General features: G+C 37.0%; 2 protein-coding genes across 3 annotated transcripts in view; both read left to right on the plus strand.

Annotated features, from left to right (window-relative positions):
• Positions 1-9421, plus strand: part of LOC127984476 (histone H2A deubiquitinase MYSM1) — a 12295-nt gene extending 2874 nt beyond the window's left edge. Inside the window, exons 7-20 of one of the 2 annotated variants that reach the window (XM_052587131.1) lie at positions 1033-1474; positions 1550-1760; positions 3453-3583; positions 3677-3780; positions 3925-4002; positions 4207-4292; positions 4397-4454; positions 6528-6578; positions 6668-6742; positions 6857-7045; positions 7124-7256; positions 7341-7446; positions 8534-8591; positions 8803-9421. In XM_052587131.1, coding sequence (XP_052443091.1) covers positions 1033-1474; positions 1550-1760; positions 3453-3583; positions 3677-3780; positions 3925-4002; positions 4207-4292; positions 4397-4454; positions 6528-6578; positions 6668-6742; positions 6857-7045; positions 7124-7256; positions 7341-7446; positions 8534-8591; positions 8803-9102 — 2022 coding nt within the window. In that variant the 3' untranslated portion in view covers positions 9103-9421. The remainder of the gene's footprint in view (positions 1-1032; positions 1475-1549; positions 1761-3452; positions 3584-3676; positions 3781-3924; positions 4003-4206; positions 4293-4396; positions 4455-6527; positions 6579-6667; positions 6743-6856; positions 7046-7123; positions 7257-7340; positions 7447-8533; positions 8592-8802) is intronic. The other variant, XM_052587132.1, reaches the window with a different exon arrangement.
• A 760-nt stretch (positions 9422-10181) lies between these two features.
• On the plus strand, positions 10182-21893 carry LOC127983538 (metalloendopeptidase OMA1, mitochondrial). The gene is made up of 8 exons (XM_052585731.1): positions 10182-10207; positions 10983-11211; positions 11489-11662; positions 12704-12811; positions 14473-14601; positions 15900-15999; positions 17156-17478; positions 20802-21893. The coding sequence occupies exons 1-8, from the start codon at positions 10182-10184 to the stop codon at positions 21063-21065; spliced, it is 1353 nt and encodes a 450-aa protein (XP_052441691.1). The 3' UTR covers positions 21066-21893.
• The last annotated feature ends 2455 nt before the right edge of the window (positions 21894-24348 follow it).

The following is a 24348-nucleotide window of genomic DNA, read 5'->3' on the forward strand; positions in this document are numbered from 1 at the left end:
CAGATGTTTGTAGTGCTTTAATTAATTAATATATAAGTGAATAATTATAAATAAAGACATACAAGGTGGTATTTTTTTTAATCAAAATAAATAAATATTTATTGTATTATGTTTGTGTGTTTGTTAATTTAATTTTTAAATAAATAATAAAAATATATCGCCACCCCTTCATTTGTTCATAATTTTTGGGGGTTACTAATGAACAGTTGACTACATGAACTAATTTTGCATGTTATGATATTTTCGATCGTAATTATAATATATATTTTAAGATACTTATTGTGGGTCTACCATTATTGCCTTCCTGTCACATGACAATAAAATGACTTCCTTCACATTGGTTGTTCCATTGTGACTTGACTGATTTGACTAAATTTGACAAAAACCATAAATTCGTGTTTTAGTAATAAATAATAAGTTACATAGTAAAAAAAGGAATAGTACTAATAAAAAATTACAATAGCATTCTTAAGTTGGGGGTTGGTAATTATTTTATTTAAAAAAAAAATGTTTTTGGATGAAATCTCTTCTGCTCACTGAACTTGCTGAATATACAATAATATTGTGAAAAAGTATTACAATTTAAACCGTTTCCTGTTTCAATATATTTCAAAGTGTCTGCGATTACAATTTTGAAAGATTTTTAGCATCTGTTATTCAAGACTTTAGAGTCACATGATTTTTCAGAAATCACTCTTATATGCTAATTTTCTGCTCCAAAAAAAAGATTCTTATCAATGTTATATTATAATAATTTTTGACAACTACTTTATAAAATAAAATCTGCCTGACCCGATACTATTGAGCAGAATAGCAGTTTAATAATATTTCCTGTTTTTTAACAAGCCTGATCAAAAATATCAATATGAATTCCTTCAGAAATATAAAACATGTTGATACCACATTGTATGTAGAAAATGTATTCTTAATATTTTTTTGAACATTGTATTCAAATAAAATGATCTTCTTTCAGTAAGCATCCTTTTATCAGTGGTACAAGTAGTAATTTTTTCCCCCGTGTCTGAACTTTAGTGTAAAACAGACACACCTGCCAAAGTGCCCTCCTCTAATGTGACCTCAGACACCACGATGGTCTCCTCGATCCAGCCTCACGTCTCAGCCCTGACCAATGCTGTGCGGATCGAGCAACTCTCTGATGATGAAGATGTTGACATCACTGATGACTTCAGTGACGATGGGCTTCAGTCAGAAAACCAGCCAGAGCCCCCAGACTCCCCAGAGTGCAACCACAAACAAGAACTCGGCCCACTGCCACCTCCATCAGACGTACTGTCAGAATCAGGAAGCACAGCTGAAGATGGACCCACTGATCCAAGCACAAATGGAAACGCTGCGATTATTCCTCATAATGGGATTGATTCGGAACCTGAGGAGGAAAGTGGGACGCGCTTCTCTAAATCAGGCAGCCCAAGCAAACACAGCCCGTCTGGGGAGGAGAGCATTGAGAGAGCAGGTACACCCCTAGCACTTCATTTAATCGCTCTAACTGTAGCAGACCATTACGTGTTAATGTATTCTTGTGCTCCAGAGAAGACTGGATCATGTGGAAGTCCTGAGGAGGAGGTGGAGGAAGACCAGGAGCAGGAGGAGGAGCTCAGAGCTCCTGATCAGGAGGTTGTACTGGACCTAAACACCATCACAGAGGAGGAGAAGCAAGCCATGCCTGAATTCTTCGAGGGACGTCCATCAAAAACACCAGAGAGATATCTAAAAATCCGCAATTACATCCTGGACCAGTGGTGAGATGTTGTTCTGTGCACTTCTGAGGAACATTTTCAAGTTATAGTCATAGTACATATACTGAAAATAGTGTTTAAAAAGAAAAATAATTTTTATATTTTTAAAACTACATATTATGGTTTAAATATTTATATATGAATGTAAAAATATTATTTTTTACACTTTTTAATTATATTTATATATATATATATATATATATATATATATATATATATATATATTAGGGGTGTAACGGTTCACAAAATTCACGGTTCGGTTCGATACGATACACTGATGTCACGGTTCGGTTCGGTTCGGTTCGATACGTTTTAGATACAGCAAAATGTAAAAACATCTCAACTTTTCAGAATGCCGCAAGCGCACCGCGGGTCATGTGACAAGAACCAACCAATCAGCTTCATCCTTTCCCGTAACAACGTTGAGAGCTCAGCCAAGATGAAGGAACAGCTGATCATAGTTGTATATGGATTGCAATTTTGAAATAAATTCAGTAGCAGAGCTACTGCAAGCGATTTTTAGAGCTTGCAAATCCATTTATCCTTCGCTGAAATTTCCGCGTCTCATGGAGAGAGCACGTCATTGTTGCTTAGCAAAGACAGACGCCTCAGGAGAAAGACGCGCTTAGCGTTTTCCATGCGTTTTTAGGCACGATATGTGAACGGCCCCTAAGGCGCTCGCTCACTCAGCACGCGCTGAAGGCTCGTTGCAAAATGTCTAATGCATTTAACAGACCAGAAATATAAGATCCTAAAATAACCAACAGGTCTGGTGTTTGGGTTGGATTCCCTGTAAGCTATAGTGTCTAAATGCTGCAGGGATAGTTTGCTGCGTGCATGTTTCTCCTTTTTTTCGTCTTTTCCCAGATAGTACTGACGCATATATCCCAGATATTCCTGCTGGTTTTTTTTTTTTTTTTTTTGTAATCCCGCTGGTGTACTCTGTCATGTTGCAGATGCGACATACCGTTGTTTATTTATCCACCACTCTCTTGCCATCACCATTATAGCTTAAAGGGAATCCAAAGTGCACCCAAACACTAGACCTGTTGGTTATTGGAGTATCTTCTCATTTCTAGTCTGTTAAACGCATTGGCTATTTTGCAACGAGCCTTCAGCGCGTACTGAGTGAGCGAGCGCCTGCTGAGTAGCCTAACATAAACATATAAGATGGTGTTTTTTTCTTCTTCGGGAGTGTCAGGGGCGTTGCCTGTTACGTTGTTTGGGTTATTGGGCTACCTTGTTGAACGCATATCATTATATTTCTTTCTCTCTCTTTTTTTTTTTTTTTCAAATATAATTAAATACTCCAACGAACCGTTCGGTATACATAATGCGTACCGCGTACCGAACCGAAAGCGTCGTACCGAACGGTTCAATACGAATACGCGTATCGTTACACCCCTAATATATATATATATATATATATATTTCAGAACAGTTGTGCTTGCTGCTTAAAATATTTATAGAAACTGATTTTATTTTTTCAGGATCCTTTGATGAATACAATAAAATAAAATAAAAATACTGTAATTTTTCATAAATGTAGAGCATCCTTGCTGAATGAAAGTTCCAATTCCTTTCAAAAGAAAAATCTTACTGACCATAAACTTTTGAACAGTAATGTATACTTTAAAAACTTGATCTTCTCTTGAAAACTTCTGGAAAAAATGACCTTCTCTCATGTCTCTTCAGGGGAAGAAGTAAACCCAAGTACCTTAACAAGACATCAGTGCGTCCAGGCTTGAAGAATTGTGGGGATGTGAACTGCATCGGTCGGATACACACCTACCTGGAGCTCATCGGAGCTATTAACTTCAACTGTGGTAATGCTTACTGCTCAGTCAGTTTTATGTACTCCGTTTTCATGAGTACAGTTTCCCTCCCTAAACTCTCTTTCTTTCTCCCCTCCTCTGCAGATCAGGCCATCTATAACCGTCCACAGCTGGTTGATCGATCTCGGCTAAAAGAAAACAAAGACAGTCTGGAGGCATATCATCTCGCCCAGAGACTGCAGTCTATGGTGCTCACTGTTACTGTTCTCATCATCATTATCTGTGGATGTTTATCCATTACAACTGTTTTCATTTATCTGCTCATTTAATGATTCTTCTAATGTATTTGGTGGTATGTGTGTGTGTATGTGTGTGTGTGTGTGTGTTTGCAGCGCACAAGGAAGCGGCGCATTCGGGACCTGTGGGGGAATTGGTGTGATGTTAAAGAACTAGAGGGTCAGACGTATGAGGTATTGAATCAAAATCTGCAGTTCTTCTTAGAACTGAAATATAATCTACAGAGAACTACTCCAGGACCTGACCTGACACATTTTTTTCTTTAAATGCTATAGTAATATATGTATTTTCAATGCTTTTTCTTTTTAAGAAAATACTTTTTGTTTGTGCTTTCTTATCATTGAGCCCTGATTTGTTTTTGGATTTTTGTCATCCAGCATCTGAGCGCAGAGGAGCTGGCCATCAGAAGAGAGGAAATGAAGAAGAAAGGACCTAAACCATCTAAACTCCCCAAACAGAGAGGGTAAACACATGCTCACTAACAAAACTGAAACCTTTAACATTAATAGCTAATTGTTTGTTTAATGTCACCATCTTGAATTAATTGCATGACTTTGTCGTCTGCAGCTCTCTGTTTGATCCATTCCAGCTCATTCCATGCAAAGCTTTTGGAGAGGAAACAGAGGTAAATTTTTTTTTTTTTTTTTTTTTTATAACGTCTTTGATCAGTATTTTACTGCATAAAAATGTGAAAAAAGTACAATAATAAAAAAATGTATATGCCGTATTTTCCGGACTATAAGTCACACTTTTTTTCATAGTTTGGCTGGTCCTGCGACTTATAGTCAGGTGCGACTTATTTATCAAAATTAATTTGACATGAACCAAGAGAAATTAACCAAGAGAAAACATTACCATCTACAGCCGCGAGAGGGCGCTCTGTGCTGCTCAGTGCTACTGTAGTCTACACTGAACACATAGAGCGCCCTGTCGCAGCTGGAGACGGTAATGTTTTCTCTTGGTTCTTGGTTCTAAATTAGGGCTGGGATAAACGATTATTTTTTAAATGATTAATTTAGCGATTATTTTTTCGATGCATCGATTAATCTAACGATTAATTTGTTCAGACTGATTCGATTTCGATTATCTCCCCATTAATTGACTACTAACAATTTATACATGTTGATTTACATATCTGAATGAAAAAACATGAATTCCTTAACATTGCAATATATGTTTATTGCTCTTAAAATTACAAAATAAAAGACTAAGAATGCATTAGTTTGCACTTGTACAGAGATAGCATTCAATGAAACCTTGAAGCCTTGAAAACACATAGCTTACTGAAACAAGCTTACTGAACACATAGGGCCTAGCTTACTGAAAAAAGTTCTTCTTTCAGATGAAAATAACAACAACTTGATGTTTAGCATTTAATAAAAAAGGTCACCCAAAATACTTGTTTAGAGCAATTGAAAGAATACAGTAACCAATGTAAACTTGAGGGCTTTAAGATAATATAGAGAGTGCTTTTCCAAAAAATAAATAAATACAAATTAACAGTGGGAGCCAGCAGCCTGTCATGGAGAAAAAAAAATCTCTGAATGCTCCACGTGAAACTTTGGCATTCCGCCCTTTTTCTATCGTGTCTAATGATTTTGGTTAATATGCACGAGGGAGAGAAACAGAGAGAGAGAGAGAGAGAGAGCAAGACAGCGCTCGTGTACTTTTTAATGATTTTGATTAATATGCACAAGGGAGAGAGAGAGCAAGTGTTGTTTGAAGACTGTGAGTGCGCGCGCAGCCGGGGCTCTCTCTCGTACGAAAGTTGTGTATCAAACCTCCATGATCATGTGACCGATGACGTTTGAGGCTTCAGACGTCACAATAAACACCTTAATCGGGGCAACTGATTCAAATCTTCGGCGCGTTGTAAGGAGACGTGAAATGCTTAGTGTTCCCTCCCTGCTTCATTGTAACATAATAACACTTTCATGTGTGGACAATGATTCTCAGAATGAAGGCACATGTGCCATTGCTTAGTATTGCTTTTGTGTTGAAACTGGAATCAACAAGATGTGTGAATCATTTGAAAGCGACTGCTATAATTGCAGCCGTCCACGAGATGTCACTGGTAGTGTCTTTGAGGCTTCGAAGCTTTTTTCAGTACAATCAGGAAAAACCTCTAAAGCCTAACAAGGCTCTATCTGCGTTATCTCTAATTTGATGAAGTAAAAAAACTAAAACAGTTTATATATATATATATATATATATATATATATATATATATATATATATAAAACAAATTCCTAAAACTTTAATTATCTTTAAAATGAAAATGGATAAAGCTAAACTAATTCAAAATATAGTATCTCATTCTCAGTCATAACTAGGGTGACCATATGTGCCATTTTTACAGGTCACATCTTCGATATTGTTTAAAATATCCAGGTTTTGTCTGTCTGCATTTACATCCACAAGAGCTCCACCTTGTGCTTCCGTATCGCTCTCGTGGTTCTTTGATGTCACACAATGATCGATCTACACAGTGCTGCTATAAGCCAAACGAACACACTAATATGATACGCATATTTGCATCATTTCTCTGTAGAACCCACCTTCTTAATCATGCACAGTGCTTGCACGTTATTATTGGTCAAACTACTTTTTGATCATTACCTTGAACGAAAACGAAACCAAAACCTGAACATTTTAGGCAATATAGAATTCTGTTGAATTCTGTTACGTCTCGTTTCAGGAACCATACAAAGTGATTGTTTTTGCTGAGGCTCTTGTTGTCATGGATATAGTAAGTATGACAGAGTGTTGCTTTCCACATTTGCATTTTTCCTTCATTCCTCAGTATTATGTTGTACTAATAATTGAATCATTTCTCAGCATGCTCATGTATCCATGGGAGAGGTGATTGGCCTTTTAGGAGGAACATATGAAGAGGAAGAGAAGGTGTTAAAGGTCAGTTAATTAATTTATTCTTTCAACAGAGACTGAATGAGTTCAGTCAGTTTAGGATCACTGTGACATAAATGCCTGTTGAGTTGTTTGTAATGTTTGCTGCTGTTTGTGCAGATCTGTGCAGCAGAGCCATGTAACAGCTTGAGCACAGGTCTGCAGTGTGAGATGGACCCTGTCTCTCAGACTCAGGCCTCGGAGCTGCTCGGGGTCAAAGGTCACAGTGTGGTGGGATGGTACCACTCTCATCCAGCCTTCGACCCCAACCCCTCCCTCAGAGACATTGACACTCAGGCTAAATACCAGGTAATGCATGACTGTATTGTATTGTAGTTGGTTGTTTTTTGTTAGGTGTCACATCCTCTCTATCCGTTTCTATGGCAGAGTTATTTCTCTCGAGGGGGTGCGCCGTTCATCGGGATGATTGTCAGCCCGTATAACTCAAGTAACCCGTCTCCCCTGTCTCAGACCACCTGTCTGCTGGTCCAGGAGGAGACCGGACCCTCTGGACCTCAGAGTATGTTACAGCAGCACCTAGTGTAAATAATAAAACAGGCCCAGCTACAGCTGAACTTGAATCCATTTGTGGTTTGTGTTTCAGGGTTTCCATACCGATTTAACATCCAGTATTCACCTGAGCTTCCTGACTGGCCAGAAGTGATGAGAAGAGCAGAATGGGTGGTGTTCAAGTACAGGATGTCTCACGGGTGAGCTGTGTGTTTTTGACTGTAAGAGGGAAGCAAGAATACATGAACATATCACAAAGTGACAAAACAATGCACATTATTCACATTTCCATTTACTAGCCCAGACATTATAGTAATATTAAATAAACAATACTTATTATTCAGAATATTTGAATGTAGAGTATTTCTAACATTGTTTATTAGTATTTGTATTAGTACCGTATTTTCCGGACTATAAGTCGCATTTTTTTTCATAGTTTGGCTGGTCCTGCGACTTATAGTCAGGTGCGACTTATCAAAATTAATTTGACATGAACCAAGAGAAATAAACAGAGAGAAAACATTACCATCTACAGCCACGAGAGGGCGCTCTATGCTGCTCAGTGCTCCTGGAACACATAGAGCGCCCTCTCGCGGCTGGGGACGCTAATGTTTTCTCTTGGTTCTAAATAAATGCGACTTATAGTCCTGTGCGACTTATAGTCCGAAAAATACGGTAATTATTTTACATAACTTTCAGCCTTAATAAAGCTTGCTACTATTCAGAGAAAATAAAAGACCAAATAGCATTCAAAAGTTTGGAGTCAGTAAGATTACACTTTTTTTTTTTTTTTTTTTTTTGAGAGAGACATAAATAAATAATTTTATTCTGCAAGGATACATTAATTTGATCAAAAGTGACAGTAAAGACATTTATATTGTAATAAATTATTTCTATTTCAAGTAAATGCTGTTCTTTTCAACTTAATTTATGATTTAAATTAATGCAATAATCCTAAAAAAGTATAACAAAAATATTTAGCAACTGTTTTCAACATTGGAAATAGTAAGAAATCATCATCCTGATAAGCAAATTAGAATGGTTTCTCAGGGATCATGTGACACTGTAGACTAGAGTAATGATCACAGGAAGAATAGATTGTATTTGAAAATGTATTCAAATTTTGAAGTCAAAATTTTAAATCATAATGTTTCTCTATGCTTTATGCTTTAAAATTCATTATTCATTTTTACAGTGAAGAAAACTGACCATGTTAAAAACCATCAGTCATCCATCAGTGCTGTGCTATTTCTATAAATATTTGGTAATATTTCTTTCCTCTGTCAGGAGTGTACCAATGGACAGGCTCTTCCGCAGACACTCTTCTCTGACTTGCCTGGAAAAGGTAATTCGTCGGAAATTTGATATTCAGTGTTTTCTTTGAGGTAACTGGTAGGATGCAGGATATCCGCAAAAACTAATTCTAATGGTTCACGGTGAATTTATTTGCATTTATTTGACATGTTAGTCGAATGAGTTCTGCTAAATAAATACATTTATAAAATTATACTTTTTATTCATTATAATTAACTATTATTTGTTTCATCTGTTTGTAGATGCTTACATCAATCCGGAAGACTTTGGAGCAGGTCTCAGAGATTGACATAGAGACTTTCCTGGTACAGATAGAAACCTTGTTTAATACACATTTTGTCCCTGAGACCGTCTCTTCCTCCTCTCATCTTCATGAAACAGTAACACAGCCTCAGTTACTGTCATTCATCTCCTCTGAACTAATCAACAGCAGCGATGCCACGGATGAGATGTGTGTTACGGAGTCTGACAGCCCAGATGAACTGTACACTACAAGACCTGTCAGCCATGTTAAAAGCTGTGAAGATATCAGCCCTGTGTAAATACTGCTACTGCGGAGGACATATGCATCATTCATACATTGTACAAAATTGCGTAACATTGCACTCAGGTAGATTTTAATTATATAAAAATCTAGTTTTCATAAAAATCTAGTTTTCATAAAAGTCGAGTTTAAACAAAAAAAAAAGTAACACTTAATACATGTTGTACACTATAGTTTGATGACATTTTTTAATTCAGTTTGATCGCAGTGTTCAAGAAAGTGTTTGTTTACTGTTTATAAATAAACGTATTCTGAAAAAGATTAACTGAAATTGGAGTAACACAATTTGAGTAAAAATGAAATGATAACTGACAAAAGCTGTCCTTTTTACTGTTAAAGTTTGATCATGTTAGCATTGAAAAATATCAACTGCAAATAAACACAGATATACATTTGGGGTTTTACACAAGATGTTGTTAAAATCTGAACAGACACATTGAAGTGCAGAATTAACGAAGCAACGTATTGCGTATTCTCTACTGAAAGCGAGTATAAAGATTGAAAGGTTTAATGGAAGTTACTGTAGTGTTAAAATTCGTGAATTGTGACAATCGATAATTGAAGTGCATTGCTGTTGGCAAGGGGAGTGTTTTAACTGTAGCAGTGAAGTACATGGAGGAGAGTTTCGAGATCATCTTTACAGTGAAGAATATCTCAAAACAGATGATTACATTTTAAATACCTAATGTCTGTAATTAAGGCATTGTAGCAATAAAATTATATCAAAGGTGAAAGTTGTAGCGATCAAGTGAAAGTACCACTCGATCATCACACTGACTTGCTATCCACCTTTTTCCTGGGGTAAAAATGTGTGCCGCCATTTGTAAATTCTATGGGTCTAGCTTCTGGTCTCATTTGCGTCCAACTATTTTTAGCCCTACAAAACAGTTCATTTTTCTGCTTGATACTGACAATTGAGGTGTCCTATTATATTATTTTAATCTGTTATCTTAATTAAAACACACTGGTTTGTACAGCAAATAGTTTTACAGTTTAGGCTACCTATAGCAGCTAATGAAATATCTCCGTTACATATGTAACCTTGGATCCCTGAATAGGGAACAAGATGCTGCGATGATGTCATCACTTTGGGAACACCTCTGGTGTGACGAATGTCTGAAGCCCTTATACCATTGCTCTAATTTATTGGCCAAATTTCGCTTAGCACCGCATCGATTTTACACGAGGACGAAGGAAGCACTATTGAAGGTACGGAACGGCCAGCATCACAACATCTTGTTCCCTATTCAGGGAACCAAGGTTCCATACGTAACCGAGATGTTCCCTTTCAGAGGTACACTTCAATGCTGCATCATTGCTTTGGGAACGCTATTCAGTTGTTAAGTGATGATGTAAAAAGCACTTTTAAAAAGCCTCAACTCGCTTCACTTGAGAATATGACCTCAGCAGCCATTTATGAGCTCTGTTTATTCATATTAATAATTTAGGCTAAAGACTGTTTGAAATTTACGGGGTATACTACAGTGTTTTTTTTTTTTCCCTTCTTCATTGTCTGGCTATCTGGGACTTCGGTATGGAGTTAAAGGTTAGGATTATAACTTTTTCACTAGTATTATATCACATTGTGAGTGTATATTAGCACCTTTTGTCATTTTGTTGTGGTATCTGATAGAGCGCTTGGACATGGAAGAGGTGCTACGTGAGGTCAGACTTAACAAGCGAGGGCGCCCTCTCACGGCTGGAGACGGTAATGTTTTCTCTTGGTTCTTGGTTCTAAATAAATGCGACTTATAGTCCAGTGCGACTTATATGTTTTTTTCCTCATCATGACGTATTTTTGAACTGATGCGACTTATACTTAGGTGCGACTTATAGTCCGAAAAATACGGTAATGTGTATCTCTCTCTCTGTCTCTAGGAGTATTAGAAAATGGTGGTTGGCTCTGCCGCCCAATAAAAAGCAGCTGTTTCGTGAATGGACATGGCATCGACGCTGGCACTTTGTGGGAGCTGTGGCAGGACTGCTGTTCTTCATCTCTCTCTTTTTATGCACTCATCTAGATGAATCTCCAGTTACAGACAGGACCCGACTGCTGGTGTTCAGCGGGGAGAGCTTCATGGAACTGGCTCCGGTCACTGCGGAAGCGGTACGACTGCGGTCATGCAGTTTCTGGTCATGTCCACACTTGTTCAGTCTGTTTTCAGTTATTTTATTTATTTTGTGGTAGCAGTCAGTTCAGTGCATATGAATTTATGATCAATAACGATATTTCACGAACAACACCTTGAGCTGGTCCAAAATGATATATTATATTGTATATTTATTTATTTATTTATTATGAAAATCAAATGTGATGTTTCATTTCACAAGTCGTTAAATTCCATTTTATTTCATGGACTCTTGCTCCTCTTTCTCTCTCTCAGTATATGGAGGAGTTTAAGGATTCTCTGATCGCTCCATCAGATCCCAGACATCAGGCGGTGGAGTCATTGGTTCGCATTCTGGCCGAGAGAAACCAGGACATTGCTGAGATCTCCTCTGTCCCCTGGACGGTCCACGTGGTGGACGGCCCAACAATCAATGCTTTTGTTTTGCCTGTGAGTCAGATCTGGTAACAACCAAAGGATTTCTTGAATAAATAAACCAAATATATCTTTTTTTTTTTTTTAAAGCATTTAAATTTTTTTAAGATGCAACTCTGACTGCGAAGAAATCATCAATCTAAGGGTTTGCTTATATTTAGATGACTTGCTTCTTCATTATCCAATCTATTGTATGTTGAGCATTATATACATACACAAATAAAATAAAAATACACAGGAAAAGTAATATTACATATACTCGATATACACAACTGTTCAAATTTTGGGGTCAATAAGATTTTTTTTTAACTATATTTATTTAGCATTGACAAAATAAACCTAATTGAAACTAAACTGACGTGACAGTAAATAATTTTTTTTATGTTACAACATATTTATATTACAAAAAATGCTACTCTTTAAATTAAAAGGGTATGACAATTTACATGAAAATATTAAACAACACAGCTGTTTATAACAGTTATAAGAAGAAATGTTTATTGAACAAGAAAGCACCAGAATATTATCATGATTTCTAAAAGATCATGTGACACTAAAGACTAGGAATGAATGCTGAAAATTCAGCTTTGCCACCATAGAAATAAATGAGGTTTTAAAATATAATAAAATAGAACATTTTCATTTCTATTTAATTTCTATTTACTAGTAATTAGTAACTGTAATACTATTTTACAATATTTCAGTTTTTACTTTTTTTGATCAAATAAATGCAGCCTTTGTTAGCATAAGGCTTGAACAGTAGTATGTTTATGTCCCTATTTCATCAAAATCTTTGTAAAAGAAAGATAAAAATAGATAATTTGTAATCTATTATTTCATTCTTGAATTTCCTGTTTGTGAAATGACACACAGTTTTTTGATATTTTCTCTTATTAGCTATGTGTATGAACTTTTCTTCATACAGTTTAGTACTCATGTAGAGAGAGAAGTATGTTGTAAATTCCCTGCAAATGATTAAAAAAAATCTTGAAACTGATTACTAGAGGAGGAAATGATTGTGATTTCACAGCAGGAATGATTGTGTGTGTGTGTCAGAATGGAAAGGTCTTCATCTTCGCAGGAATGCTGGAGGCTGTAGCAGACATCCATCAGCTGCTCTTTATACTGGGACATGAGATGGCTCACACTCTGATTGGTCACGCAGTAAGTCCCGCCCACACTGTCATAACTTTGCACAGACACCCAAATTGACATCATTTTTGTCATTTTATCAGGATCTATTTGAATCCGATAATGAATTATGCTAAAAGTAAACTATCCAAGAGCTTAGTGTTACATTTCTGTAATCTCTCCCTTAGGGTCATTCTGATTTAAATGTAAATGTATATCAGTATTACATGGTTTGCTACCCATTGTCTGATGGTTGTAGGGTCTTCACACTGCCTCTGGCCTTTATAGTTTGGATCAAACTAAATTTGTACTTCCTTTGTGTCCCTCAGCTTTTTTTCTGGAAGTGAAAACCCCTTCATTAGGTTCTAGGGCTCGCTTTATCTCTCTTTTACATGTGTCATGTTTTACTTTGATCCCTTCTCTTGGTTTAAATGAAGAGAAGGAGGCGTCCTGTCTCAGAGGCACTATAACGCTGTTAAAGATTCGGTTTAAAGAGATGTTTTAGGTTCAGAGCTGTTGCGTCACACTGTGGGTCTGGTTACGGTGAAGAAGCTTAATGCTGATATCAGGACTAATATGGCGTAGTTGTGAAAGACTAAATTGATTTAGTTCACTTTTATGTGGCACTACAAAGTCCCTTTAAAGCCATGAAACACACTGTTAGACTCATGAGTGCTCCCTTTGTTATTTCAAACCGCAACAAGCTAGCAGATGCTGGAACAGATTTCAAATCTGCGTTCACACTGTCTCAAAAAAGAAAAAAAGATGAAAAACTATCTTACGATTGACACTAAAGACTGGAGTAATGGATGCTAAAAAAATTTGCTTTGTCATCACAGAAAATGTGGTACATTTTAAAACATGAAAATGTAAAATTCAAATTGTAATAATTGTTCACAATATTTCAGTTTTTGATCTGGTAAATGCAGCCTTGGTGAGCATAAGGGACGTTCAAAAACATAAAATCTTATTAATGGTGGTATATAATATGTGAAACACAAAATGTCCAAGAGTCATATATATTTGGTTTGATATATTTTACGAGTTATTCAAGTCTTTTGAATGCAGTAGCTTTGTGTAAGGACCATCCAAAATTTTTGTTGATAGAAACTGAAAATCATATGGAAATGCATATATATTTGGTAAACATCTCCCAAGATATGGAGGACCAAACATTAATAAAAACATTATTATTTATTACTATTTATTTACTATTATACAGTTATTATTAGCAATAAGCTATTGTAATAGGTTAAATGATTATATAACAGTATGATTCCCATTATCACTAGCGATCCATAAACTCAGAATGCTCCTTCAACACCTTTTATTATCATATACAACTGTATAACCATGTAGCTGACATAATTACCCAACAAATCTGCTTTGCGGCATGTACCCAGCCACTCGTGAACATGTGTTTTGGCATATCTGTTGCCCTTCTTTCAATACAATGTGTATCCCAATTACAATTCAGTATGATTCATTATGTCTCTCTTTGCTAAATTGCTTGTTTCTTTTTGTTTGTCTTTCTACATTGTTTTTCTAATTGGGCATGCTGTCAAAGAATGGGCTGCTAAGCAAGATTACAAAAAAAGGTTCTTAACACCAATATACAAATAAATTAGCATAGTAGATAAATGACAAAATCGACAAAAACGGATGCACATAATGAATTTCTCTCTCTTTCTCAGGCAGAGCAGGCCAGTTTGGCTCACGTGGTGGAGCTGTTGTCTCTCATCCTGTTAACGGCGATCTGGGCGATCTGTCCCAGGGACAGTTTAGCCATGCTGGGCCAGTGGATTCAGAGCAAACTAGTGCAGGTGACAGCTGACCTCACGATCTCTCTCCTTCTCTTTTCTTCAATTGATTCCTAATCTGCCTCCTTCCCAATGACCAATGACATGTTCCCACACATGGTTAATTAAGCCATTTCATTTTCCCAGTCTGTTGGAAATAAAACATTTTTGAAAGTAAATATCACATCCATTAAACAAAAAAAAGCATTTTAAATAGTTTATTTTATAATATTTTATTTTGCACATATATAATAATTTTTTTTTTGAATATGTGGTTTTTTTTTAAAGATAACTCTTGCTCACCAAGGCTGCATTTATTTGATAAAAAAACAGTAAAACGGTAATATTACAATTTAATGCAAATGTTTTGTGTTGTAATATATTTTAAAATGTTAAATGTTTATTTCTGTGATGGCAAAGCTGAATTTTCCATACATTAGTGTCATTCTGTCATGTAGTAATAATATCAAGGAACATTTCTTCTTCTTATCAATGTTGTGCTGCCTAATGTTTTGTGGGAACATGATTCTTTAATAGAAAAATAAGTATTCGGATAAAATATGTATTTTTTATTTTTATAAATTCTATTTATTGCCTTTAATGTCAAAATATAAAGTGTCCTTGCTGATTAAAAGTATGAATTTGTTTTTTTATTATTAATTGTACTAACTGATAATGTTTTATTACATTTTGTTTGCTCAGAATTAAGACACTGGTGGGACTCTGTTTAGGTTGGGTTTGTCCATTAGTGATGCAAATACTCCTTTAACATTGATTCTAAAATCCCTTAAAGACCCTTTAAACGTGAATTATACTCCTCTACTCGAGCTCAAAGAAACCTTCTCAAGTACTCTCTCGCCACCATTGTAAAACAATAACACTATCTCAGAGGAGATCTTATTTGGGTTTCTAAGGACTTCAATTTGAGGTTAGTTAGAATTCAGCTACATTTATTTGCCTTCTAAATGGATATCGAATTTGCATTTTCTCAATCACTGTGAGGCGTGAAACAAAGGTCCACTTTAAATTGAATTGTACTTTATGGTGTTTTTCTTCTAAGATACCGTGTACTACTCTCTTGCTCTCCTTTTAATGTGGATATTTTCAGCCCTTTTTTCTCCCCGTTTTTCATTGTCTTTTCCCATTACTTTTAAAATAAATTACATTTTAATGGTTAAGATTTTTATCTTCTAGTCATTTTGTTCTCCAAATATGGTTCACTTCATTCTGTCCATTTTTCTCTGTTTACTCAATATAGCTTCCGTGTGCTCTGTCAGAATAGCTCATTTAACTGCATATCTTCTCTCATTTTCTCTGTCTAGTTTTTATTTAACCGGCCCTTCAGTCGTAAGCTGGAGGCAGAGGCGGACCAAGGTACTGCAGAAATTACATTTTTATCAGGGTTCAATTCCAAAGGAACACATTGATAAAATGTCTACATAAAATGCACTATTAGTCCAGTTTCAGGGTGTAAGCAGCTTTTACATAATATACATTTATATATACGTTTCATAATTTGCAGTTCATGGATAATAATATGTTTTTGTAAAACATTGTGTGTCTGGGTTGATGAAAATTCCATTAATTGTCACAATTAACACTTTCTGTTCAGAAAATCAGGCTGTTTATAGCTTAGTGTTGTTTTATTTCAGATTATTTTAATTTCTGAAAACACATTTTTAATAACTGTTATAGATATGGTTTGCAATTTAGGATTTGTTTAATGTATATTATGTAAATTCAATTAGTATTTGATTGTAAATGCGCAAAATTATTGTTAAATCTTTTAGAGCACCTTGGATTCAACATAATTCCTTAATAAAATTACATTGCATAATTAATTTGTTATTTTTACTGGTCATGTAGGATAGATATAATCATTACATTTAGGACAGCTTCTTATTAAAATAGATATTTCTTATTTAATTTGGTTTGTGCTGCTGTCAGATAAATCATGAGAAAACAACTTTTGTTATGTCGCGATCATGAGCAGATTAAATCGTGATAATGAGAAAACAGCTTTAGGGAATGTCAAGATCATGAGAGAAAACAGAGAAAGAAACATTATAATAATAAAAACTTGTCTAAAATGACAAATAAATTAACTTTTGAAGGCATCACATATTTTAGAATAATTTCACTCTAAATAAAAGCTGTATAGCTAATAATTAATAACTTTAAAACCGTTAAAACCATGAAAAACTAAATGCAATTCCATGCTGTGGAACCAGTTTTTATCAGTTATTTAAAGTCACAGTAACCTACATGACCTCTAGATGGCACTGTGTCTTTACAAACAGCTTGACGGAAGCGTTTCTCTCTCTATGTGGCAGTGATCTGATTCACGGTGTATTGCTCTTCCTGTCAGCATGTCTCCTGATCCCATGCTTGGCATCATTATAGAGAAACAGTCAATTCCCTTCTATGTTTTGTAGTAGTAATAAAGGGCCGCCTGCTGCTGCTCATAAACGGGAGCGGATCCGGCCTGCCACAGTCGGCGCGGTGAAGGACACTGGCACGTTGCTGCGGTAACGATGCGAGGCTTGCTAGACTAGTCATGAGTCATGCTGTCCGTGAGCCAGCCAGCTCTGGGCTCCAGCTAATGACGTGTCCAGAGCTTCGAGCACTCGTGGGGTTGTGTGTGTGTGTGTCATCTCTCTGTTTGCTTCCTTTGATGATGGTGGAGCTCTAACATGCCTGGAAACCATCTCTGTATGTGTGTTTTTTGAGATTTGTGTGTGTTTCTGTCAGGCGTGTGCTGACGTGAGGGCGGGCCCAGTCTTTTGGCAGCAGATGGAGATCTATGATCAGTTGAGAGGCGAACCCACCATCCCCGAGTGGCTGTCCACACACCCTTCCCACCAAAACCGTGTCAGACAGTTGGACCGCCTCGTCCCTGAGGTAAAGCACATGAAAGCAAATACATGCATCATTAGATATCTTTCCACACAAACGCGAACCATAACATGTAGCAGCTGAGAAGGTAACAAGCATTTCAAATGGTTAAGGAATTGATCTAAAAGAAAGAACCATCAAAGCCATGGCCTAGTGTATTTTAGCCATGCTAAACTTTGGTGCCAATGCATCATTTCCCATTTGAAATCCCAGTTCCATTTTCCTGTCCTTCCTTGCAACATGCTGTTGCACTGCGGCCTTCTTGAGTTCAATTCCCAGCTCGCTGACTTTTCCCAAACCTGTCCCTCTCTTTCTCTCCCATGTCACTTCCTGTCCACTTACTGTCCAAAAACATACACAAACAAAACCAGTTAACTTATATATAACACCCCCTATCTTTCAAATTAAAACTCCTAACTGAGATTGTAGATAGTGTCAATGGTCTATTTGAGAGTTAGGTGACGGTAATGCACTTATAAGTCTGCGATCTGCCATAAAGCATAAGAAGAAGACGCATCAGGGACCTACTGTTGAGGACGCACTCTGGACAGTTCGGACATTGCGGTGAAAATCGGAGGTAAAAAAATGATATAGATACTGTTCAGTTTCTTTGCACAGAGCGATCATTTTGTGTCTTTACACATCAGTGTATTGACACGAGACGCAGGGTTTAATTTGGTTTTGTTTGTGTATGTTTTTTTTACTCTCAAAGTCGTAATTCCCATCCACTGACATTATAGGACTGACAGACTGCAATGGTTTGAGTTAAAATCTTAGTTTGTGTTCTTCTGAAGAAACAGAGTCACCTACATCTTGGATGCCCTGGGGGTACGCAGATACAATTTTGGGGTGAACTATCCCTTTAAGGCAGCTTTAATTGCATTTCTGGTAACTTTGTGACTTAACTGTCTATGACATTGCATGCATGTTGTTTATTTTGCGCTTTAATATGAATTGATACGGACTACAGTGCGCACTATGAAGAGCATGCACTGCAAGCATAGTACCGTTTCTGTGCTCGTTTGACTCATAGCTGGTGCTGAGGTGAAGCAGGAATACATGTCTGAAACGTCTAGCATTTGATGTGGTCGTAAAGACATTCTGTGACTGAATAAATGCACTTCTTGTCAAGAGAAAAAGTGACAGAAACAGCTGTTGAGAGTGAGATAGCCATCCATAGCTCTGCCGCTGCACTGATTGCTTTAAATATGTTTAACATGTCAAACTGAAAAAATGTATCATGCTAGTTTTGACAGGACTACTTGTTATATGATGAAATATTATTACAATTTAAAATAGCTCTAACTGCAAAACGAAATTCTTCTCTGGGATGTAAATCTGAATTTTCAGCATTTCTCCAGTCACATGACCCTTCAGAAATCATTATAATATGCTGATTTGCAGGAAACATTTATTGTTATTATCAATGCACAAAATAATTGTGCTGCTTAATATTTTTGAAAACTGTGTATTTTTCTTTTTTCAAGATTGTTTGAGAAGTAAAAAGTTGAAAAGAACAGCATTTACTTGAAACATTTTAAAAGTGTTCAAGGTCACTTTTGATCAATTCCATCTATTCTCGCTGAATTAAAAATGTGTTAAGGTGTACTGAATGTGTGTAACTGTAGTGTTTATGCAAGTATCTTGTGATGTTAGGCAGCAGATGGACAATTATAAATCGATTTCACGCTTTTAAGAGCCTTCAGCAACAACAACAAAAAAAAAAAGATCAGGCACTGGAAAAAAAAACTACAATAAATGATGAAATATGTGCAATTTTCAATATGTTACTTGCAAACAAATTCCCTCAGAATTCACAACTTCAGTGGTCAGCAGAGAAAGCCATGCATATGGTGCAGTTACTGAATCTACCAGCAGGGACTAACTGGATGATACTAACCAGCTATCCCTTGACCACCTGCTTTGAACAAAGAGCTCAGGTTAACATACTGCTTAAAGAGCGAACTGTAGACTGTAGAGCAATGTGGACAGCCATCTACTGGAACATCTCTCTCCCTGTCACCAGTGGCTACACGAAATGGCTGTGTAATATACGAAGCAAAGCTATGGCGGAAAGATGCGCGAATGTATGACTTTTAGTAGCATACAGGGGCCTTACATAACCTTGAGCTCGAACTCTTTAACAGTCCTGCCGTGTTTTTATCAAATCAGTCTTAGTAAAAGAGTCTGGATGTCTTTAATGTAGAAGATATCCTGTGTTCATTCATCCCTCCCTTCAATGACTATTCCAAACCATCCATTTCAGTCATAATAGTCTGTCCCAAAATGCACCTTATATGCATTCTTTGTGAATGGCTTGGCTTTGGTTTTAACCTAACCAATAACTTCTCCGCATTGAGCTTCTACATTTCTCTAATATTTTGAATGAATATCGCAGCAGCGGCACGTCTTGTGGGTTCAACTGGACAGACTAACAAAAACAATGGAGTATGACAGACACTTGCATCATCATTACGCATATCGTGCAGCTCCTGATGAGGCCCCCCCATGACGAACATTCAAATTCAAATTTGTATTTTAAATTCATCAAATATTATTTTTTTATTTACAGTCTCATCTTCACAGGCAGGCACAGCACTCAGCATGTGTTCATGTGTGCTGTCTCCTTGTCATTCATAGCACGCGCCTATATCGTGCGCTATATCGAAAATTTTTTCGATTAAGGTGTACCGTTGATAATTACAGATACAGTTTTATCGCCCAAGGCTACATTCATTCATATTTTATGAATGAGTAATTATTCCAATCCATCCAGATTTCATGTCACTATTTCCATCCATCATCCCAGATTTCATTTTACTATTTCTAGATTTCAAATAACTATTTCCATCCCTTCTTCCAGATTTCTTTTAGCTATTTTCATCCATAATCCATCCAGATTTCATGTCATAATTGCCATCCATCCATCTATCCAGATTTCATAATGCTATTTCTATCCATCCATCCAGATTTTATATCACTATTTCTATCTATCATCCATCCATCCATCCAGATTTTGTATCGCTATTTCCATCTATCATCCATGTAGATTTAATGTCACAGTTTTCATCGATCATCCATTCATCCAGATTTCATATCACTATTTACATGCATCCCCATTTCATTTGGCTATTTCCGTCCATCATCCATGTCGATTTCATGTAACTGTTTTCATCCATCCATCCATCCAGATTTCAAATCACTATTTCCATCCATCCATCAATTCTTAAAAAGCAGTGTCACCTGGGTAAAGAGGAAGAGACGGAGGGTTCATAGGTCACACTTAAATGCATCTGCATAAATCTGTGTCATTCTCTGTGTTGTTATAGGCTTTGGAGCTCCGTGCACGCTGTGACTGTCCTGCCCTCCCCAAAGCTGACCCCCGTGTCATTTTCCACCAGTCTGTTGAATTGCTTCTGGACAATGCCAAAAAACAAGAAAAGGTTGCACAAGAAGAAAAGAATGAGAAACGGAGAGCTGACGTCATGTTGCCGCTCCCTCAGTCCCCTCCTGTCCCGACTCCGGGGTCTCAGCCTCAGTTGGGAGGATTGCAGGCCACATCCGCTCTGCCACAAACTCTGCTTAGTAAATAAGACTTGATTGAACATGACTGACAGGGACAAATCCAAGCTTTCCTTTTCACTTCTCTTTTTCCAGTCCAGTAGCTCTGAACAAGGACTGAGACGATTGTCAGATAGAACCAGACAGTTTTTTTGATCCATTTGATTAGCTGTCACTTTGATACTTACGTCAGTTAGTCTGTGAAATGTTTTGAGTGAGGGTATGTACATTATTTGTGTGTGATGCTTGAGTTTACGCTCCTCCTTCAAGCATCCGTGGAGGTGCAGTCATGTTAATAATGGAGCAATCGTCCGCGCTGATGGCCTCGTGGGCAGCGTGGTGGCATACAGCACCATTGTGCTTTGGGTGTCACGAGTTCGAGTCCTGGATCGCGTACCTTTCCCGATCCCATCCCCCTCCTCTCACCCACTTCGCTTCCTGTTGACCTATACTATCCCATCCAAATAAAGGCATAAAATGCCATAAATCTTTAAAAATAATAATAATAGAGCAATTGTAAATGGGTTTTTGATTGGTTTTTATGATGTTATTAGCATAAGACCTCTGTGAAGTTATGTGCATTATGGTGTAGAGTACATTATTCATCAAACATCTGCCTCTGCTTTAATGTCCCCTATAGGTTCCAGGTTGTAATGTTAGTGCTGCATTGCAGTTAATGTCACTGTGTTTGGAGCTTTGGACACACTACATTATGAAGAGGATTTATAAGGCAGCTGGTGCTAAATGAGCCCAATGCTTGTGTTCTTGTGTTAGGTTTATTTTAAATGCACTTTGTATGAATACTATGAATGTAGACATTTTTTGACTGTAATTACATACAAGATAAATTAATTTACCGGTCTTGGGTCTCCAGGTTTTTTTATTTTTTAAGCGCAGTCACACACACACACACACACAAAAAAAATTGATGTATGATGGAAGTCATATAGAAGTCTCTTTCAGACCAACCAGCTTTTAATTGGTCAACATGGCAAATTTGCACGAGGGAAACAACTTTTTGCATGAGGAATTATTTCATCCTTTTACAAAATTCCCAATCATGCAGAAACCTGTTGAAATTGCTTGATGTTACAGCACTTTACAGAATGTTTCAAAGGGACTGATTCTCAGTTTAATCATACATTTTTATATAATTGCTGGACAATAAGTTACATACCTATTTAGTTTTAACAATGCAGGGATCTGCAACCCTGAAGAGCTCCTGTTTTGCAGACTTCATTTCCAACTCTGCTCCAACACACCTGCCTGTTATTAAGTAACCCCGAACACCTTGATTGGGTTTGGAGCTGAAATCTGTTGAACTATAACTCTTCAGGAGCAGGGCTGGAGACCCCTGACAATATGTGACTTATTTAATGTATTTAACAAGAATAAAGGAATTTAGGAACTGATTGGGCCAAATCTGAATGAGATTTTGCAGTGGATTATGGAAAGCTACACCTCACCTGAAACACCACTGGGATATACTTCAGTAGAGGTGTTTTGACTTGGAACCTGAAGGTTAGTTCATGTCAGGAGAATTACAATGAATATTGATTGCAATGCTTCATTCTCACGTATATACTATTTTCTGCTTTTGCTGTATCTTTGTTAAATGAACATAATCAACATGAAATGAGTGTATTTACTACTGACAAGATAAAAAAAAAAATACTAGGTTATTTACAACAGTAGTTTAAATCTATTCTGTGCAAATGCTGATTTTGTGTATACGTTGCAGCATTATCTGATTTACATGATTTGTTTAGTGAATAGGCCACAGAGCAACCTAGACTATGCATGCAAATAAATGCAATCATCTTCAGTCATCTTTATCTGATTATACAGGTAGGATTCAGACTATTTAATTTGTACCTACTTTCAAATGCAGAACAAAATACATCCAAGCAAGCTGACATAAAGCCAGCCAATCTGCTGCTGGCACTTCCTCCCCTAGAGGACACTTTTTATAGAGTTATGTGCCCGTAAAGTGCAACATGTTTCTGTCTGTCAAACAAATGTAACGCTGCACTCTGGGTCTCTAACGAGGGAAAATGGAGGAGGAGAAAAGCACCACATGGGAAGAGAAGAGTGATGCATTTGCTCTTACTGGGCGGATTTTTGAACAGATGGCTGTATTTGTCCTCTCATCCACCCACCAGCGTTTTCCATTTGGACTGAGGAAGACCCATCTCCGAGAGATACCACTTTGGTGTTGATGTTTGTGGGTCTCTGTATATGTCTACATTTTATTGACTCTGGGCTGGTTATAGTTCATTTTCACAGCAGAAGAACAAATGAGACCACACAAAGAGTTTGTGAGTTTGCCGTGAGAAACGATTCTGGTCATACACCATAACCAAGTTTAGTGCAGGTGTTGATCAGGAATACCAAAATGTTCTTTCTTTTCCACAGGTAACTTCACAGGTAAAATCATAATCCAGTAATTGTTTTTGGATCACTATATTTGGTTTCTAGCTCATCAAAGGTAGTTAATCAGCTAGACTCCCAACTGGTGGGGACCTGGTTGAACTGGTTGGTAGACAATATTGGGCTATATTGAGCTCTCTGACCATCAACAAACAAGCTTCTATTTTTTATAAAAGAACTTGACCACCTTAATCTGGTGACCTGGTTCTTCCAACCAGGCGAGAGCTTTTCTAAAACTGCAGATCAGAACAAATAAGCTATCCCATTCTATGAATCATGAACTTGTCAGTTGGAAATTCTTGACAATGGTTTAAACTTGGACCAGCAATAACCTATTTGCCACATTAAGGTTGTCTGACCTGGATATTCAAGAAGGACCCTTGACCAAAGGAGCTTTCGCACCAGAAAAACTCGCTTTTTGGCATGTTTGCACTGCAGGAACTAGGAACATATTAAGTGAGGGAAATTAGCTCCTACTTAATAAAACTCCTACAGAATAGTGTATACAGATATAGGAACTACCAGTGATGCAAGTGTTTGTTGATTGGCCAAATACACACAAAACACCGGCTACCCTGCATTTTTAAAAGGCTGTGGAAATATGTCTACAGCGATAACGGCATTTAGATACCTGTTGTCTGCAGCGTTGTGTTCTTTTCTCAGCCTTGATGATATGTAACCATGCAAGTTGTCACAGGAGATTTTAGTGAGATTTTCATGCTCTTTAAATCACACAAATTGTTCATTTGTACAGTTTGGTAAGGGTTAGAGCTAAAATTAGCAGAACAATGGCCTTCCAAGACTGTAGTTAAAGAGTCTTGGTCTACTACCTAATTCTGGTAGAAGACCATTTTGGTCAAGCTTCTTGACCACCAACAAGCCAGC

This window comes from Carassius gibelio, chromosome B20 (genome assembly GCF_023724105.1).
Source record: "Carassius gibelio isolate Cgi1373 ecotype wild population from Czech Republic chromosome B20, carGib1.2-hapl.c, whole genome shotgun sequence".
NCBI lineage: Eukaryota > Metazoa > Chordata > Actinopteri > Cypriniformes > Cyprinidae > Carassius > Carassius gibelio.

Bases quoted from the DNA above. Each gene is read 5' to 3' on its own strand.
- LOC127983538 (XM_052585731.1), top strand. From the start codon at position 10,182: ATGTCATCACTTTGGGAACACCTCTG. The intron at 10,208-10,982 runs GTGTGACGAATG...CTCTGTCTCTAG, and splicing joins TCACTTTGGGAACACCTCTG to GAGTATTAGAAAATGGTGGT. The intron at 14,602-15,899 runs GTGACAGCTGAC...TTCTCTGTCTAG, and splicing joins TTCAGAGCAAACTAGTGCAG to TTTTTATTTAACCGGCCCTT.